Source organism: Glycine soja, chromosome 15 (assembly GCF_004193775.1).
Source record: "Glycine soja cultivar W05 chromosome 15, ASM419377v2, whole genome shotgun sequence".
NCBI lineage: Eukaryota > Viridiplantae > Streptophyta > Magnoliopsida > Fabales > Fabaceae > Glycine > Glycine soja.
This window is the reverse complement of record NC_041016.1, coordinates 33571820-33592887: the sequence shown is the minus strand read 5'-3', so window position 1 is coordinate 33592887 and position 21068 is coordinate 33571820. Positions and strand designations below refer to the sequence as shown.

The 21068-nt window shown below is 39.8% G+C and overlaps 1 protein-coding gene across 1 annotated transcript; it reads left to right on the top strand.

The window, feature by feature from the left end:
• Positions 1-387: 387 nt before the first annotated feature.
• On the top strand, positions 388-3824 carry LOC114386079. Its single transcript, XM_028346086.1, has 5 exons — positions 388-427; positions 1812-2085; positions 2504-2821; positions 3138-3561; positions 3645-3824. Exons 1-5 carry the CDS (start codon positions 388-390, stop codon positions 3822-3824), a joined length of 1236 nt encoding a protein of 411 aa, XP_028201887.1.
• Positions 3825-21068: the final 17244 nt, after the last annotated feature.

Genomic DNA, 21068 nt, shown 5'->3' with positions numbered 1-21068 from the left:
TTATCATCATTATCATTTGGGAAATGCTAGGTGCACCCAGCAATATTGCAGGTGCACCCAGCAATTTATTGAAACTACCATTTTACCCTTCATTAAAAAAGTTTAAAACATTTAAAAAGCTTTCCCTCTCCTCTCCCGGAATTACTAAGCCTCTTCTTCTTGCTTCTGCTTTTCTTCCTTTTCTTCCCTCTTTCGCGAGCCTTCTCCTCCACGCAAGCCCAACTGCTGCTTCTTTCGGTTGGACGCCATTTCCGTTCGAGGTAGGTATCCCTAACCTTCCCTTTGCTTTTATTATGCACTATAGTTGTAGCATTTAGGGTAGGTTAGAAGAACCTTAGGTTAGCGGAACCTTAGGGTAGAAGACGAGAGCAGGAGACGCCGGAAAAAATGGGGAAAATGGCTCACGGCGGAGGCTTCCGGAAGACCCGTTAGGGGTTCTTTCGGAAGTTTCGAAAGAACCTGTTCCGGAAAGTTTCTGGAAGAAGTGTTCTTCCGGAAGTAACCAAACGTCTTCCGGAAGAACACTTCTTCCGGAAGTCTCCCGGAACACCTCTTCCGGATACTTTCCAGAAGAAGTAGTTCTTCCGGAAGAATTCCGGAAGAAGGGTTCTTCCGGGTGACCTTTCAAATTTCTGGAAGAACTTTCCGGAAGAAGTGGTTCTTCCGAAATTGTTCCGGAAGAACCACTTCTTCCGAAAAGTGTGTTTTTTTTAAACAAAAATTGTTTTTTTTTTAAATGAATTATTATATTTTTTTGGTTATTTTGTTTTTGAGATTTTATGAAAAATGAGGTTTGGGTTTTTGATGTCATGTTTCTTTTATAATTTAAATTGTGTATTTTTACTAAATATTAATTTGTAAATTATTTATTTTTTTGTTTATAAAAGCAATTGTGTTTGTGTTTGTTTATTGTTTATTTTTTTTAAATTAGTGTTTTTTCTTTATAAATGAAGTTTTTATTTTTATAAATAAAGTTGTGTGTTTTGGAAATTTTTTAAAAATACTAATTTTTTTTATAAATGATATAAATTAAGTTGTTTATTTTATTATAAATGAAGTATTTTTTTTAAAAAAAAGTTGTGGATGTTTACTAATTAATTATTTTTAAAATGAAGTATTCTTTTTATAAATGAAGTTGTTTATTTTTTTTTTTTAAAATTAAGTTGTGGATATTTTTTAATTAATTAATTTTACATTAGTTGTGTTTTTTTAAATGAAGATGTTTATTTTTTTAAATTAAGTTGTGGATGTTTACTAATTAATTATTTTTACATTAGTTGTGTTTTTTTTTTTACAAATGAAGTTTTTTAAATTTTTATTTAAATTAAGTTGTGGATGTTTACTAATGAATTTGTTTTTACATTAGTTGTGGTTTTGTGTAAATGAAGTTTTTTTTTTTAAATTAAGTTGTGGATGTTTAGTAATGAATTATTTTTATATTAGTTGTGTTTTTTTTATAAATGAAGTTTTTATTTTTTTTTAAAATTAAGTTGTGGATGTTTACTAAATAATTTAGTTGTGTTTTTTTAGAAATGAAGTTTCTTTTTTTTTTAAATTAAGTTGTGGATGTTTACTAATTAATTTTTTTTACATTAGTTGTGTTTTTTTTTTTATAAATGAAGTTGTTTAATTTTTTAAAAAAAAATTATGTTGTGTATGTTTTAAAATAATTTGATTTAAATTAGTCTTATTTGTTTATAAATAAAGTTGTTTTTTATAAAGAAAATTGTGTATATTTTGACAAAAAAAAATACGTGTTCGACATAATTTGCAGATCATGGCTAGAACACGAGGTTTAGGTCGTGCCATAGGTAGACTTGTAGGTAGAGATAGACCTGATGACCAGGATGCTGCTGATGTTCCCGAGAGGCGTAGGCCTACTGCCTCAGCCCATAGGCTACGGGTTCATCAGATGACTGCGGAGGGACGTGATATGGCTGAGGACGTTGCTGACATGACTGACGATGTCCCTGAGCTGGCTACGGAGGCACCTGAGATGCGTGCGGACGTACATGGTGCTGATGGTGGTGAGGGGTCAGATGCTGATGATGCTGCTGAGGGATTCCCTGGTGGGCCACGTGACCCGTTAGTGCTCACATCATTTGCCGAGCATGTTGCACATGCTGTTTGGAGTGGACAGGTATTTTAATTTGTTAATTATTTATCATTGTCGATTTATTTGTTTGTCATTAATTTTTTTTAATAATTGTATAATTTGTACTTCAAATCAGGAACGTCCTGATTTGAAGTTAGTGTCACATGGGAGGAAGGTGACACTGATTGGGAGGCCAGTGCCTGAGATTGAAGGCCTGGTGGCTGCCACAGGATTAAGTCCACTAATCAATTGTTCAGTTATTACTGGCGATCCTGGACTGATATCCGTATTCGTGGAGAGGTGGCACGGTGAGACTAGCACCTTCCACCTTCCAGTAGGAGAGCTGACGATCACATTGGATGATGTGTCATCACTCCTTCATTTGCCCATCACTGGCGCCTTGCATAGTTTCCATGCTCTTTCTACGGAGGAGGCTAGATTTTTGCTGACAGAGTTGCTCGAGGTGTCTGCCGAGGAGGCCAGGGCCGAGACAACACTCACACATGGGGCATATGTACGACTAGGATGGGTTCGAGACATTTATGAGACGAGATGTCAGGCCTGGCGGTGGATTGTCGCAGCTCGCGCTTATCTGCTGCACCTTGTCGATTGCACTCTTTTTGCTAATAAGAGTGCAACATACGTGCATGTGGTTCACCTTGACGCTTTCCGGGACCTCGCTCAGAGTGGTGGTTACGCTTGGGGAGTTGCCGCGTTGGTTAATATGTATGACCAGTTAGATGAGGCTTGTAGGACCACCACCGGACAGCTTGCGGGGTACTTGACGCTACTTCAGGTAAATTTTGTGTTTTTTAATATGTTACGTTCGATTATGATTTAAACATGTTTTTATGTTATGTTAACCTCAATTATTGTGTAGTGCTGGATCTATGAGCACTTCCCTAGTGTGCACTAGTGCGTGACAGACGATACATACCAGGAGACGCCCCCACGTGCTTCCCGGTGGTTGACGTCGAAGGTGCACATGAAGGGAATCACAGGAGCACCTTACAGGCACGTTGTGATGGTTTGACCGTCACAGATGTGTCCTGGTTGCCGTACACGGAGCATCGAGGGTTAGAGCCTTTCAGGAGATTTCATCTTTCCAGGGTCAGCTGAGATGGGGTCCTATGGTGGTCACAGCTCGATCGGAGAGGGTGGTACGCCAGTTTGGTTACATCCAGAGCATCCCTCCGCCGCCTATTAGGGCACGATTGTCACACGATCAGATAGATGACAGGTGGATGCAGTTTGCGGAGCACTTACTACCTGCGGGTCAGCTTTGTCTAGTGCCTGGGCAGGTATCTGCGGATTACATGGAGTGGTTTTTCCGCATATCTCACCCATTCATGATACAGATCCAGGCAGATGACCAGCCGAGAGATGCACTAGCTGCAGACCCTGAGGACTACATACAGCCGCCCAGCCCCCAGGTTCCAGTAGCATTTGACCCCCCTCCACATGTGGTAAGATTCTTTGCGCGTTTAATGCTTTATGAGTTGTTATTTATTTTAAATTTCATAATAAATGTTTTTAATGACTTTGACAGGATGATTACGACGGATATGAGGCGATTGCACAGAAGTTGGAGCGTGTGCTCGACCTTAGGATGGTCACTGCAGGCATAGAGTTATATGACATTATGCAAGACTGCCTAACGATCGTGAGAGGGGGACCCAGTGTTGATGGGACTGTCAGGGCTTGTCAAAGACGCCGCATGGACCATTGATCATTGTATTTATTTTTTGTGTTGTAGTTGATATGAATATTTGTAATTATTACAGCTTTTTGTTTAATATAGTTGGCGTGTTTTGCATAGTTTATTATTTTATAATATAGTTTATTATTCCGATTGTGGTCCTTAAGCGAAGTTTACGAGTGTTTTAAATTTATTTTTAAAAAAAGTTAACCTAAAGTCATGAGTTTTGTTTGTAAGAATTACATAAAAAATAATGTTTTTAAAATCATTCATAATTCATAATTATGTGTTAGTGAGATTTTTAAAGTAATTATCATATATAATAAATTATGATTCGATCATAATTTACACTATTAATATATAAGGTTGTACCAAAAACAAAATATTAAAAAAAAATTACATGACAATGAAATCGCCATATAAGATACTACAAGGATGACTTAAAAAAATTCATGTTTAAGTACCCATGTTTGGGGTTTTTTTACGTGGGTGTGCCAGTGCCGTGAGACAATGGAGGGTGGCCATTTCTCATGTTTGGACGTCAAATAACCCAAAAAAATAGTCCCATTCCCCAGTTCCATCAAATAACACCTAAAAACAAAGCCTGAAAATCCAAAAAAATAGGAAATCGAACATTTTTCATGTTCAAGTACCCATGTTTGGGATTTTTTTGCATGGGTGTGCCAATGCCGTGAGACAATGGAGGGCAGCCATTTCTCATGTTTGGACGTCAAAGAACCCAGAAAAAATAGTCTCGTTCCCCAGTTCCCTCAAATAACACCTATAAACAAAGCCTGAAAATAAAAAAAAATAGGAAATCGACCCTTTTTCATGTTCAAGTACCCATGTTTGGGGTTTTTTTGCGTGGGTGTACCAGTGCCGTGAGACAATGGAGGGAGGCAATTTCTCATGTTTGGACATCGAAGAACCCAAAAAAAATAGTCCCGTTCCCCGGTTCCATCAAATAACACATAAAAACAAAGCCTGAAAATCCAAAAAAATAGGAAATCGACCCTTTTTCATGTTCAAGTACCCATGTTTGGGATTTTTTTGCGTGGGTGTGCCAGTGCTGTGAGACAATGGAGGGCGGCCATTTCTCATTTTTGGACATCAAAGAACTCAAAAAAAATAGTCCCGTTCCCCGGTTCTGTCAAATAACACCTAAAAATAAAGCCTGAAAATCCAAAAAAATAGGAAATCGACCCTTTTTCATGTTCAAGTACCCATGTTTGGGATTTTTTTGCGTGGGTGTGCCAGTGCCGTGAGACAATGGAGGACAGTCATTTCTCATGTTTGAACGTCAAAGAATCCAAAAAAATTAGTCCCGTTCCCCGGTTCCGTCAAATAACACCTAAAAACAAAGCCTGGAAATCCAAAAAAATAGTAATCCGACCCTTCTAACAATTAATTTTTTGGACCATTGAAACAACACATTCAACTTTATTATGGGAATTAAACACGCCGTAAACAGATAAAGGTTACATCAACGAAAAAACAAAAAAAAATAAACATCACATTCAGTTGTTTAGCGACGTCCCAGTGACCTCGTCTTCAATTTTCACACCATATTTAGTAAAGACAGCTAAAATTTCTATTGGTCCATATTTTTTTCAATAGTTAGATTGTACTAACACCTTCAGCAGTTCTTCGTTGGTCATCAGCTCATTTATTTCATATTTTATAAGCGTATCTGAATACTCAAAGCAAGCTGGTTGGCTGAAAAACAATCGTCTTACCGTTTGTGATTCGTGAATTCCAAGAGGGGGAATCCCTTTAGGTGCAACTTGCTTTATTAAATTCTTCAGTTCATCGATGGTACATGTTGAAAGAATTTGAAATTTCTTAGGATTTTTTCCTATGAACATGCATCCAACAAATTTGTTCTGCGGTGGCATGTTCCATTTCCCGTTGTAATACAGGATCATGTCATGAGTACGGGGCATAGTGCGTTCAAGTAAGTTTATTATTCCATCTGGTGTTCTTCCAAAGGTGCATAATAACTCAATTGGACCAACACAAGAAAATTGATCATTACACATTAACATTGTGTTGACATCGTCATCATTTATCAATTTCATACACTGAAAGCGAATTTGGTTACCTGTATCGGTGAATGGCTTCCGATAGTGAATTTCATCCAAAAATTGTTTGTCGGATAGCTGAAAGGTATTGTGTATTCTGGTTTTTAGGCTTGCAAAATCACAGCTATTTGGTACTCGAATGGGCACCGGAGTTGAAGTTTGGAAGTAAACGTCAGTATCATTGTAAATAATTGATCCATTTGGAAAAATGAAAGCCAACCTTGAGTTGACAATCGTCTGACTGCTAGTTTCTCCTAAAAATGCCATACTTTGTGTATCAATTGGGAGACTATTTGAAAGCAAGATAATGTGTGATTTATTAGCCGTGTCTGCCATATATATAGATGGTTGTGACCGAGCGATTGCTTAACTTTGTTTACAAAAAAATAGACACGCGTGAACATGTTTTGTGATTATGTTTCCTTCAGAATGTGTAGTCAAGTCAACCAATGTGTTGTCGCGCTCAAACTGTAATACGCATGCATGTCATTATGTGTTGCCAATTATGACAATGATGTATGCTGCACGCGTAAATGATTTTTGTTGGACCAACAATTTTTTTGCTTAACCAAACGAGTACTTAATAATATTAATTAGTTAGTAACGGGTTACAACAAATTATATCGCATAATGAATATAATTACATAAACAATGCATGTTTAGTCTTCATTTAGGTCGACATAGTGTGTTTTGAATGACATCAAGCTTGTGTATTGCTGCATTCTACTAATATATGGAATTGTCCACTGCTTTGCCTGAGAATAACAATTGCTTGACCACAACAACGCTGGAGGCGGTAAGGGACAATGGTCTTTCAAATAAACCTGTTGTACATGAACAAAAATTATATCATGCGGTGACCGTGTCAAATGAACCAACGAAGTCATTGCATAATTTTTATACTAACTATATTCAATGTACCTGAACAAAATGATTTCTAAACACGTGACCGACACATATCATGCGGTGGCCAGAAGAATCAGGTGGTGGTTGACTTCTAAGAGGAAAAAATGTCATGCTTTGTTGTCGGGACAACGATACAAGGATTACGTTATATCGTGAAGCAATCACATATCCCATCTCCGTTATATCCATCCACTTGTCCACACTAACCTGAATGAACCAAACATACACATGTAAGTAATTTAAAGATTGTTATTAAAAAAATTAACCTAAAAACATACCTTTGAAAACCCATCAACAAGTAGGGACAACTTTAATTGTTCAAATCTCTCTGTGCCACCGAAGAGATTCATGTACTCATGCGACCACCTGCCAAGTTCTTTAATCAATTCATTACGCACTAACGGCCACGAATCTTCCCCCATACCTAATAAAGTGGCAATGGACCGATATCCATAATTACCGTCCGCTTTCACATCCACAACGTCACGAATGAAACCTTGAATGAATGACGCAAATTGATCCAACATCGAGATGATCCTTGTTGGCTGAGGCGGTTCAGAACATGATGCACTTCGTTTGACTGGAGAGTTGCTGCTTTGAACAGAATGAAAAGCATCAACATACTCCTAGTAAGACGGATCACGCTTTGTGGATCTTTGACTTCTTTTCATCGGTTTCTTCGGTGTACCTTTAGTGTTGACCTTTGACGGAGGAGGGCGCATAGAGTTATGATCAGGGTATGCAATTTCTCGAAGTTTACTCTTCAAAGTTACTTTGCCAGACACATCAAGTTCATCAAACCTTTTAGATATGATCTCTATCTCTTCATTGATGCTGACTTCCGTCTCACATAACCCTTGGTCTGAAAAGCAAAGTCTCCTCCAGAAAAGATGGACTGACTCCAATGGAATGCTGCCAGCAGTATACCTAGAAAGCTCACATGCACAAGGAAGACAGTGCGTGCTTCTCATCACACAACCACAAGAAGAGAGATTGTTATCGAGATAACGTAGACGGTCAACCTCAGAAGCAATCTGATTTAAAGCATCCCTTGAAACCATCCCAAGAAGCCTCTTGTATAAGGTTTTTTTATTTACATGCCCAACCACATGTGTACTGGTTTCAAAGGATGCTTTAATTTCGACGTGTTGCAGCGTGATCATGTTGTTCATGGCATCCCAAACACTACATAGGTCTCCAATGCTATTTTGTAGTACTCTTTTGAGAGCCCAATGAGCTGATTCAACCCTACATTTAAAATACACAACAAACATGAAAATATACAACAATTAAATACCATTTATTACTAATCCTTACTAACAAATAAAATCAGTTCTTAATACCTGTTTGTTGTTGTGTTGCTTAGGTGCATGACCTTATTCGTCCATGCTGTAATAAATTTTTCCTTGTAGGGGATAATCCATGTGTCGCTAACATAGTCAATGAACATCGGCCAAGGCGAACAAGCAACTTGAAACTTCTGATGTGACTCATGGAACTGGTGTTCGGACGGACAATCAACCAAAGTACCCCAGTTATTCATTACATAGTCCCACACATTTTTTCACTGATTAAAGATTTGCACTTCGCCTTCACATTCTTATCGATATGAAACCTGCACAACAAATTAGTAGACTCGGGGAACACAGTTTTCACTGCATTCATCAATGCTAGGTCTTTGTTAGTGACAATAACAAGAGGGAGGCGATCGTTTCTTAAAAATAGGCCTCAAAATCATTCCAAAGCCCATACAATATTATTAATACGCTCAGCCTCCAGATATGCAAACCCAGCAGAGAATGTCATCGCCGTTGGTGTCACTCCAACAAAGTCAAGTAGTGGGAGTCTGTACCTGTTTGTTTTGTAGGTATTGTCTATAAAAAACACCAGATGACATGCATTGCATAACTTTACTGCATCTGGGTGACACCAAAACAGATCATGCACCACAACTTCATCCTTCAATCTATGCCAATGAATGTATTGATCACGTTCGAGAAACTTCATCAGATGCTGCATTTCGGTATCAGCTCCTCTTATTGAAGAACGATATGCACTTCTTGCATTGTAAATTTGCTTTATCGTGGTGCAACTGTTGGCATTGTGTTCCTTCAACGTTAGCAAGATGTTTTTCGGTTTCACCATCGACTTTGTCATATCAGCAATAATTTTCTTTTCTTCCTTAGTCAATCGCCCAACGTATAGATGTCCAACTAAGGACTTGGCCAATTCATGATTGTGAATCCCATAAATCAACTTCACCATCCAACTTTCCCCTCCATGCACTGGCTTCCCACGAAGCCTGAAGGGACAATCACATTTCCTACTCCTAGTGTCTTTTCTAACGAATTCTTTATTCCTACACTTGTACGTACCACTCCTTTCACACCCAATTAAGACAAATGAACTTCTTCCTCTGCTACCGGTCTCTGTGTCAGACCTCATAATCACTGCAACAAATCCATTTTCATAGGCAACTGTTCGAGCCCATTGCAAAACATCATCTCGAGTAGCGAATACCTACAACGCAACCCTAACATATTAATTTTCATACAAAACATCAATTCAACCAAATGAGTCAAATTATCTATGATTGCCTGAGACGTATTAAAAGCATTTGAACAATCCACATGTGGTTCATTCACCCCACACTCTTCTTGATTATCATAATCATAATCCATATGAACTTCTTGTGACATCGCATAGTCATACCTCCATTGATCTTTGTCCATCTTAAGGACATATGCATCATACACAAGTACATTCAAATTATCATATAACCACATCCAAAAATTTACTACACATTAAATAACAAACATATTAACAACACATATGCATCATACACAAGTATATTCAAATTATCATATAACCACATCCATAAATTGACTACTTATTAACTAACAAACATACTAACAACTAATACAAATATATTCTAAATTTATAACTACATTATTTACTTAAAATAAACTTATCACTATAATAAACAACTAACAAAATATTTTTCTACTACAACAAAATACAATTAAGTTACCTAAATCATTTAATATTATACCATTATACCTAATTAAACAAATAATCCACAATATATATATATATATATATAAATTTTAAAACAGAAATAAAATTTTTTGTTAATAATGTAACATTCCGGAAGAAGTTCTTCCGAAAGTTACTAACATTTTCATTCCGGAACTTCTTCCTGTTGTGCCTAAAATTTCTTCCGGATACAGCTTTTTACTGTTTTTCTTCTCTAAAAACTAGCTGGAAAACGCAAAAAATACCCATAAATGCGTACCTCCGACGAAATAGGAAGAACAGCGACTAACAAAACTTCAAATACGGAACACCTGCTTCACGGGGACCACCAAATCTTCAAATACTTCACGGGACCACCAATGGAAAGCAACAGCAAGAAAACGAAAGAAAGCAAAGAAGGAAGAAGACGCAGTAAGAAATGGAAGCGTGAAATGGAAGCGTGTAGCGCAGTAAATTTAAAGAAAATTACACAGGGGCAAAATCGTCATTACATATGCATTAAATATTATTTTATTTTTACTTATTATTATAAAATGAAAATTATTTTTTCTTGACATTGTTATAAAATAATAATCATTTTTTTATTATAAATTAACTTTTGTAATAGAAATTAAATGTTATCATAATAAATATTTTATATTTTTAATAAAATATACGAATTAATTAATTTTTATGGTTTAAATTATACTAAATTGTCACACAAATTAATATTTACAATTACATGCACATAAAAAAGAAATTATAAATATTAGTAATGATTACGTTCACTAATTATTTAATTATTTATGTATAATAATATTAATTATTTTATAATTTAGTTTATTCATTAAAATTAAATTATTTAAATAAAACAAATTTCTGGAAGACCATTCTTCCGGAAGTAAAAGGATATCTTTCGGAAGAAGCTTCTTCCGGAAAGAGTTTCTGAGTACTTCCGGAATCACGAATTCTTCTTCCGGAAGAAGCTTCTTCCGGAAAGTTTCTGGAAAAAGAATCTTCCGGAATGATTCCGAAAAAAGGTTCTTCCGGAAATGGTTTTCCTAGAAGGGCATTTTTGCCACTTCACTGTTTGCTGGGTGCCCCAGCAATAATGTTGGGTGCACGTAGCAACTCCCTTATCATTTTCATTTAGTACAAAGGAAACGGTGAATTCTAGGTTAATGGTTCACATGTGGAAAAAGCAATAAGTAGTTATTTTATCTTCGGAGCAACTAGTTTAGGTGTGGGCGTGCGGCTGTGCTTACCGGTGTAAATAAGTTAGATTACTTGTGAATTTAGGGACTTGCAAGGTGCACCCAGCATTATTGCTGGTGCACCCAACAAATTTTGTAAATGACTAAACTATCCCTTCCCCTGCTGCTCTTGCATTTCGTCTTGTCAATAAATAGTGCTGCCATGAACAGTGTGCATTCCTCTTTTAAACGGCACAATGCTTCATTTGTGCATTCTTTCATTGTTTTCTCTCCTCCATGCACAGTGCTTCTTTGCCGTAGTTCTTTCGTTTCGTTGCGATCGGTTTGGTTCGGTGAACGGTTAGGTTCCGTGAAGGTGAAGGTGAAGGCGTTGCGGTGGTCGGCGGCGACATGCGAGGTACGTAGTGTTGGGTGCATTCTGTTCTGATGTACATCAAATCTAGCTTCTCACGGATCAACTTGATCCGCAGTTAAACTTCATTGTTGCGGATCAAGTTGATAGTTGCGGATCAGGTTGATTCGTGCGTCTTTTGCAGATCAAGTTCATCCGTGAAAGACCCACGAATCAACTTGATCTGCAAAAGACTCGAGGATCAAGTTGATCTGTGTTTCATTGCTGTGGATCAAGTTGATAGTCGCGAATCAAGTTAATCAATGGGTCTTTCATGAATCAACTTGATCCGCAAAAGACGCACGTATCAACCTGATCTGCAACAGACTCTGTTTTTTGAAATTGTAAAGTTTAATTTTGTTTTTAATTTATTACTTTATTTGTATTGTCATTTTGTATGTTTGTGTTTAAATTTTTTATTTATTTTTAAGATAGACCAGGATCAGTGGATATATGAAGGTATAATGCATGAAAAAGTGGATATGGATTATGAAAATGAAGAAGAATGTGGTGTAAATGAACCACATGTTGATTGTTCAGATGTGTTCAATACTTCTCAGGTAATAATGTTCATGACTGTGAGTGATTTAATAAAATGAATATGTCGTAGGAAGCTGAAATTATGTGGATTGGTTTGTAGGTGTTTGACAGCCAAAAGGATGTTTTGCGATGGGCTTGATCTGTTGCTTATGAAAATGGATTTGTGGTGGTGATTGTAAGGTCTGACACAAACACATGTAGTAGAGGAAGGACTTCGTTTGTGTTAATTGGGTGTGAAAGGAGTGGCGAGTATAGGTGTAGGAACAAAGAATTCGTTATAAGAGACACTAGGACTAGGAAATGTAGGTGTCCCTTCAAGCTTCGTGGCAAGCCAGTGGTTGAGGGACAAGGCTGGGTGAAGTTGATTTGTGGGATTCATAATCATGAATTGGCCAAGTCATTAGTTGGACATCCATATGTCTGGCGATTGAGTAAAGCTGAAAAGACACTTATTGGTGATATGACAAAGTCAATGGTCAAACCAAGAAACATTCTGCTGACTCTGAAGGAGCACAATGTCAATAGTTGTACGACCATTAAACAAATATACAATGCAAGAAGTGCATATCATTCTTCCATAAGAGGAAGTGATACTAAAATGCAACACCTAATGAAGCTTCTTGAACAGGATCAGTATATTCATTGGCATAAATTAAAGGATGAAGACGTGGTACGTGATATTTTTTGGTGTCACCCTGATGCAGTGAAGTTAGCCAACGCATGTAATTTGGTGTTTTTGATAGACAGTACCTATAAAACGAACAGGTACAGACTCCCACTGCTCGATTTTGTTGGGTGACACCAACTGGGATCACATTCTCTGCCGGTTTTGCATATCTGGAGGGTGAACATCTTAATAATGTGGTTTGGGCTTTAGAATGCTTCCGAGGTATAATTTTAAGACGTGATGTTCTCCCTGGAGTTATGGTCTGCACCCATCTGCTTATAGAACTTGCCAAATTCGCAGAAGACTATATCAAGCTCTTTGGTGGCACAGACAGATTTGAGGATTTAAGGATGTCACTACATGTTGATGGGTTAACCACAATATTTAATTTGTGTTTTTGATTTTTAAGACTTAACTTTAAAATAAACTTTGACGTCTATATTTGTTTCGTTCAGGTCACTATGGATAAGTGGATGGATATAACCGACATGGGGATATGTGATTGCATCATGGTATAATGTAATCATTATATCCTTGTCTCACTAACAAAGCATGACGTTCTTTCCTCTTAGAAGTCAACCACCGGGAGATCCTTCGATGCATCGCATAATTTGTATCGGTCACGTCTATGGAAATCATTTTGTTCAGGTACATTGTAGATATAAATTTTTTTATATTTATGCAATCAGTTGTGTACGATTGAGTTAATACTTATTTATTTTTGCATGTACGACAGATTTATTTGAAAAATCGTTGTCCTTTACCGTCGATAGCATTGTTATGGTCTACCAATTGTCATACTCAGGCGAAGCAGTGGCCAACTCCATATATTAGTAGAATGCAACATTATAGAAGCTTCACGTTGTGCAAAAGAGACTATGTTGACTTAAATGATGATTGAAAATGTACATTTGTTTATTTTTTATGTTAACATATTGTCGCAACCTACCCTTCGGCGGGAGGGCGACGCGAGACTCGCGGGATGCGTGTTCCACGAAAGGAATACGCGCGGAGTCGCCACCAACGTTTATTTGAGGAAAACGTCGGAAAAACCGGAAAAGACGCGATCTACGAACTTTTAAGTGAAAGGTTCGGGAGTTGTATTTACGCACGGGGAAGGTATTAGCACCCCACACGTCCGCCCCAAGGGACGGCAGCCTTTAATCGAATGTGCAAACATGACTTTGATTTTTTATGTTCCCTTTTTATGTCTCTATATCCTTTATATATTTTTCCTTTTTTGCGGTCGACAAGGGTGTTTCCCTTTGCTCCTACGTATTCCTCAATTTGAGATGAGAAAATCAGACCTACGTAGTTCTTTCGGAACAAAGTGTTTGGTTAAGTTGTTTTTGTCTTTTTTGCAAAATATGTTTTTATTGAACAAAAGGTCATTTAAGGTGTTGAACCATTAAACGGTCTTTTGATTTTGAAAGGGGAGAAACGTTAAGGCGTTGGACCATTAACGATCTCTTGTTTTTGAAAGGAGAGAAACGTTAAGGCATTTGGACCATTAACGATCTCTTGGGGTGGTCGACAAAAGCGGGGCTTTTGCTCCTACGTATCCTCAATTGCGATGAGGAAATCAGACCTACGTAGTTCTTTTGGAACAAGTGATTCTTTTTTACTTAAGTGGTGATCATTTTAAGGCGTTGGACCTTAAAAAATGATCCATTTTACTTAGTGAGAAATTGAGATGACAAACTTCAAAAGCCTATTTTTGTGGACGAGCTTGACTAGGCGAATTGATTTTAGCCTTTAGTTTCACTTTAGTTATTAATCAATTCGATTAAGAATGAGAAATCCCAAAGAGAAAACGTCTGATTGATTTTCCGCTTTATTTTACTAAAAGACGTCTTTTTGATTATTATATTATTTTTTTACCTCTTTTTGATTTCCAACGTGGTTACGGCACGACCGAACGGTCGGAATTTATTTTAACCGAAGTTAATGGATAATACAATTCAAACGTTCGGTGGAAATTTATTTTATTTTTAAGTTAAGCGAGAAATGACTTAAGTAAAATGGCTTAAGCACATCAACAGGGGGTATAAAAAGTAAACAAAACGAGAATAAAAATGCACGAAACACAATGCGGACCACTACGGGTACATAGAATGAATCGAAAAAGCTTGGTTCGAGGTACTTACCCGTTGAAGATCGAAGAACGATGAAGAACGAATGAAGAACGTCGAAGAACGGTTGAAACCTTTGCGAAATTCTTCACGGAAAATGTTACGGAAACGTTTCGGAAGCGCCTCGGCTTAGATTTTCTTCACGGAAACAATTTTTCCAAGCAAATTCGAAAGAGCGAAAAGTGCCTCAGGGGCTGAACCCCTTCCTTCTTCACTTCCTCCCCTATTTATAGCAAAATAGGGGAGGTGGTTGCCGCCCAGCTCGCCCAGGCGAGCAGGGTTACTTCCTCCAGAAGCAACCGCCTTCTGGAGGAATATTCCGGAGGGCCCAAGTGGGCCTGGGTGCTATTTGCACCCCCATTTTTACTAAGTACACCCCCCTCTGCTGTTTTTTGGTGATTCTTTTTTCATAAAGTTACGGAAACTTACGAATTTCGTAACGATACTTGTTTTCTTTCCGTAATGTTACGGAACCTTGCGGATTACATAATCATCCCCTTTTTGACTTACGGAATGTTACGGAACCTCACTTAATTATGCAACGATGCTTCCATTTGATTTCCGGTGTGTCACGGAAACTTACGGATTGTGCATCAATATTTTTTTGGTTTTTCGGCATGTCCTGGAATTTCACAAATTGCCTAATGATGGGTGCCAAGCACCTCACGAGGACCAAAGAATGGTCGCACGTCATCGAGCAAAGGTCCCCGGACGAAATTAGGGTATGACAGTTGCCCCTCTTTACTTGTCTTTTATTGGAGATAAAAGGAAAGTAAAGATAAGACACTAATTTCGTTCCTCTCGACTTGGCGAGAGTCGCGGGTGACCATAAAATCTCCACATGCAAATGACTTGTTGTTCCCAAAATTTCACAAATTGCCTAATGATGGGTGCCAAGCACCTCACAAGGACCAAAGAATGGTCGCATGTCATCAAGCAAAGGTCCCCGAAAATCAGTGTATGACACTAATTTCGCTCCTCTCGGTTGACGAGAGTCGCGGGTGACCATGACTTGTCGTTCCTAGAATTTCACAAATTGTCTAATGATGGATGCCAAGCATCTCACAAGGACCAAAGAATGGTCGCATGTCATCAAGCAAAGGTCCCCGAAAATTAGTGTATGACACTAATTTGGCTCCTCTCGGTTGACGAGAGTCGCGGGTGACCATGACTTGTCGTTCCTAAAATTTCACAAATTGCCTAATGATGGATGCCAAGCATCTCACAAGGACCAAAGAATGGTCGCATGTCATCAAGCAAAGGTCCCCGAAAATTAGTGTATGACACTAATTTGGCTCCTCTCGGTTGACGAGAGTCGCGGGCGACCATGAAATTTCCGCATGTAAATGACTTGTTGTTCCCGGAGGAACAAAAGGTGCAGAAGACTATGTCAGTCTCTGCATGCTATCAAGCGTTCTGTCTTACAGATAGCAAAAGAATGTTTATACGGATAACCACTCGGGTATTTCCGCGTATCATCGGGCCCGCCGCCTCTGGATGATACAAGGATGCAGAATGACCAAACTTGGTCTCTGCTTGTCATCGGGCCCGCCGCCTCTGGATGACAAAAGGGTGCGAATAACCGTAAGGTATCTCCGCGTATCATCGGGCCCGCCGCCTCTGGATGATACAAGGGTGCAGAATGACCAAACTTGGTCTCTGCTTGTCATCGGGCCCGTCGCCTCTGGATGACAAAAGGGTGCGAATAACCGTAAGGTATCTCCGCGTATCATCGGGCCCGCCGCCTCTGGATGATACAAGGGTGCAGAATGACCAAACTTGGTCTCTGCTTGTCATCGGGCCCGCCGCCTCTGGATGACAAAAGGGTGCGAATAACCGTAAGGTATCTCCGCGTATCATCGGGCCCGCCGCCTCTGGATGATACAAGGGTGCAGAATGACCAAACTTGGTCTCTGCTTGTCATCGGGCCCGCCGCCTCTGGATGACAAAAAGGTGCGGATAACCGTAAGGTATCTCCGCGTATCATCGGGCCCGCCGCCTCTGGATGATACAAGGGTGCAGAATGACCAAACTTGGTCTCTGCTTGTCATCGGGCCCGCCGCCTCTGGATGACAAAAGGGTGCGGATAACCGTAAGGTATCTCCGCGTATCATCGGGCCCGCCGCCTCTGGATGATACAAGGGTGCAGAATGACCAAACTTGGTCTCTGCTTGTCATCGGGCCCGCCGCCTCTGGATGACAAAAAGGTGCGGATAACCGTAAGGTATCTCCGCGTATCATCGGGCCCGCCGCCTCTGGATGATACAAGGGTGCAGAATGACCAAACTTGGTCTCTGCTTGTCATCGGGCCCGCCGCCTCTGGATGACAAAAGGGTGCGGATAACCGTAAGGTATCTCTGCGTATCATCGGGCCCGCCGCCTCTGGATGATACAAGGGTGCAGAATGACCAAACTTGGTCTCTGCTTGTCATCGGGCCCGCCGCCTCTGGATGACAAAAGGGTGCGGATAACCGTAAGGTATCTCCGCGTATCATCGGGCCCGCCGCCTCTGGATGATACAAGGGTGCACGTCACATGACCTCAGGGTCAGTATGACAAAGATTATGGGGCGGCCGACAAAAGCAAAGCTCTTGCTCCTACGTATCCTCCAATGAGGAACTCAGACCTACGTAGTTCTGGATAACTTGTGAGACTTGAAAAGTCTCCATCGGAAAATGCTGACATCTCCGGAAAAGGCGCAGATGACCACATTGGCCTCTGCTCATCAATCACACTTGGGGTCACTAAATGACGAGGTGCGGATAACCGTAAGGTGTCTCCGCGGGCTACCAGCTCTTGGGTCATTGTAACAGAAAGCGGCGCGGTCGACAAAAGCGAGGCTTTTGCTCCTACGTATCCTCCAATGAGGAACTCAGACCTACGTAGTTCTGGATAACTTGTGAGACTTGAAAAAGTCTCGGTGTTTTCTCCACTAAAATGCAAACATGCTTTAGCAAAGAGACAAATATTCCAACTGATTTAGAGCAGCATATGCTTTTTTGAGTGAAAAACAATGCGTCTACCGGGGAAGGAGAGTCTGCTGATGAAATCTCCCATAACCATAAATGAGATTTTGGATGTTAGCATTTCGTTTCTAAATGACCATTTAGAGGAAACACTGGGTTCGACAAAAATAGAAGAAATCCACTCAAAGTGTATCAATCTCGCACAGGTAAGTGTTTCATCCTAATTCCGAACCATAGATATGTCATGACTTGACTTTGCAAATTATTTCCTATCAAATCAAAAATTACATGCGTGATCATGGATCAATAGGGCTTCCCTTGGGAATGGGTTCTTTTGGTGGTTTCTTCTTTCGGCTTTTGTGTGTTTTTGGCTTTTGATTTTTCTGGCTTTTTTCTTTTTCTGTTTTTGTTTAGTGCGGGGCGAGAAAAAAAGTCGCTAGCGCACGGGATTTTGGTTGGTAATCAAAGGGAGAAGACTATTTTAGGTCGTGGTTCCCTTTCCTTCTTTTTTCGTTCATTTGGTGACAATTCTGTATTGTTCAGATATTGTCTGGTCAAAATACCTTTCTGCATATTTCTTCTAGTTTCTTTGATCAAGAACTTTCTTTCCTTCCTTTTTTACTTTCTCCCATTCTTTGGTTGGGAATTTTCTTTCTTTTCTTTTTGCTTTCTCCCACTCTTTGATTAGGAATTTCCTTTCTTTCCTTTTTGCTTTCTCCCACTCTTTGATTGGGAACTTCCTTTCTTTCCTTTTTGCTTTCTCCCACTCTTTGATTGGGAATTTCCTTTCCTTCCTTTTTTGCTTTCTCTTTGATTGGGAATTTCCTTTCCTTCCTTTTTTTGCTTTCTCTTTGATTGGAAATTTCCTTTCCTTCTTCCCTTTTTTTTTTTTGCTTCCGAGGGTAAGGTTTATGGTGAGTCAGGATTTTGGCTCAAGGCTTGTAGAATGGCTAGACATGATACATGTCAGGGTTTGGTTTGGTTCAAGGATAAAAAGGGATGCCCCACATTATTTCCATGACACAAATGCAAAAATGATGATTTGGAAATTTTATGCAAAACTGGTTATGCATGCACCTATGTGGACACTCAAATGTCAAATTTTTATGGTCATGTGATGCTAGGGCTCAGGATTCATTTCCTCTATTTTAAATCAACCCAATGTTTCCAAAATATGTTCTTTTATCAATTTGTGCATTCATCCGAGTCCATTTCGGGCGTCCGGGGAAATTTCATAGCATTCACCCTTCAGGTGTACACATTTTTTCCAAAAACTAGTTATGATCAGTGAATTTTTTTTCAAAGAAAAGTTGGAAGTCATCTCTTTTCAAAAGCATGTTGGTTTTTCAGCTAGACAACTTATTTTCTTTTTTCTCCTTCTTCTTTTTTTTTTTTGTTATTATCATTTGTTTATTTCTTTTTCTTGTTTGTTTTCTTTTTTCCCTTTTTTTTTTTCATGAGGTATTTTGCTACCTAAACATGTGTATATTTTTGCGAGGTATTTTTGCTATATACATGCATATCCAAGGTATCTTGCTACCTAAACATACATATATATGTTTTGTAAGGTATTTTTGCTGTATACATGCATATCCAAGGTATCTTGCTACCTAAACATACATATATATATTTTGTGAGGTATCTTTTTGCTACATACATGCATATCTAAGGTATCTTGCTACCTAAACATACATATATATATTTTGTGAAGTGTGTTTTTGTTTACATACATGCATATCTAAGGTATCTTTCTACCTAAACATACATATATATATTTTGTGAGGTATGACTACCTTCCAAGCTTGTGCTCGTTTTATTTAAATTCCTAGGATCATGAGCAACTAGGTGTGTCTTACTATGAAAAGTGATCAAATAACAAGCACAGATTCAAAAGGTACTAGGTTGCCTCCTAGTAGCGCTTCTTTAACGTCTTTAGCTGGACGCCTTATGACTTGTCGGTCACTGACCTAGTACTTTGCTTACCTTTGGCTTTGGACTTGGTTGCCTATTGGTCGGCCATGTGTCGTAGGCAACGCTCTAACCTTTTTATGGATGAGCTGAGGTGAACTTTAGTGGTGATGGCGGTGTGTCTATTGCCCGCTACCGTCCATCCCAATGCAGCTGTGGTGTCTCGCCCTGCGCCTGCCTGGGGGCGCAACACTTCTAGATGAAAACTCGATTGGTAGGGGGCCTGATGACCCTGCTGGGGGCAACAGGCACTCCCTTGAACTGATAGAGACCCGTATTTAGAGCTGGCAACTCCAAGACACTGTTGGCCTTCTTCGGGTCCACTAGGTGTCTTGCGGGCACAATCCCTGCAAACAATAAATGACATCAGAAATCAGTTGGGGGAGGTGCATACTTACCTATGTCATGATGGCATGAGCTTGCTGGGGGGACGAGCGCCCTATAGGGCCGATAGAGGCCCGTAACCAGAGCTGGAAACCCCAGGGCCCTGTTGGACTTCTTCAGGTCCACTGGGTGTCTTTGTGGGTGCGATCCCTGCAAACAATAGAAGGTATCAGAAATCAGTTGAACCATATGCATACTTACCCATGTCAGGACGACACAGACCAACTGATACTTTTGCAGGGGGAGATTGACATTGCGGTCGCTGGGCAGAATATTGCTAAGTAGCAATGTCATCTATGTAAGAGTGGTCATGTTGGTGCGCATGATCCGCACTCGTCTCTTTGCAGCGGCACGGGTGAAATCTTGCCCCAGTATGCATAGTAGCAGTGTGATAGCCTCCCTTTCTAGTTGTGCTCGCACAGTTGGCCCTCCTCCAATATCAGGGGGTGGCCCAGGAACCGTTAAAAGGAAACTACTGGTCCCTTAACCGAGAGTGCAAGTCTCGGTTAAGCATTTAAGGACAGAGGACCTTAAATTATCTTAAGGTGTGGATATGGAGCCCACTGAAAGTGAGGACGCGTAGTCCTCTAAAGGCGAGGGCGTGTAGCCCTCTGAAGTTCAGGACGTGTCGCCTTTCGAAGGCGAGGGAGTGTAGTCCTATGATGGCAAGGACGTGCAGTCCTCTAAAGGTGAGGGCATGCCCCCCTTTGAAAATGGGGAACATGTAGTCCTCTGATGGCGAGGACGTGTAGTCCTCTAAAGGTGAGGGCATGCCCCCCTTTGAAAATGGGGAACATGTAGTCCTCTGATGGCGAGGACGTGTAGTCCTCTAAAGGTGAGGACGTGTAGTCCTCTGAAGGTGAGGGCGTGTAGCCCTACAAAGGTGAAGGCACATGACCCTTTGACGGCGAGGACGTGTAGTCCTCTGAAGTTGAAGGTACATGACCCTTTGAAGGCGAGGACGTGTAGTCCTCTGAAGGTGAAGGTAACTAGTACCCAAGGTGAGGGCG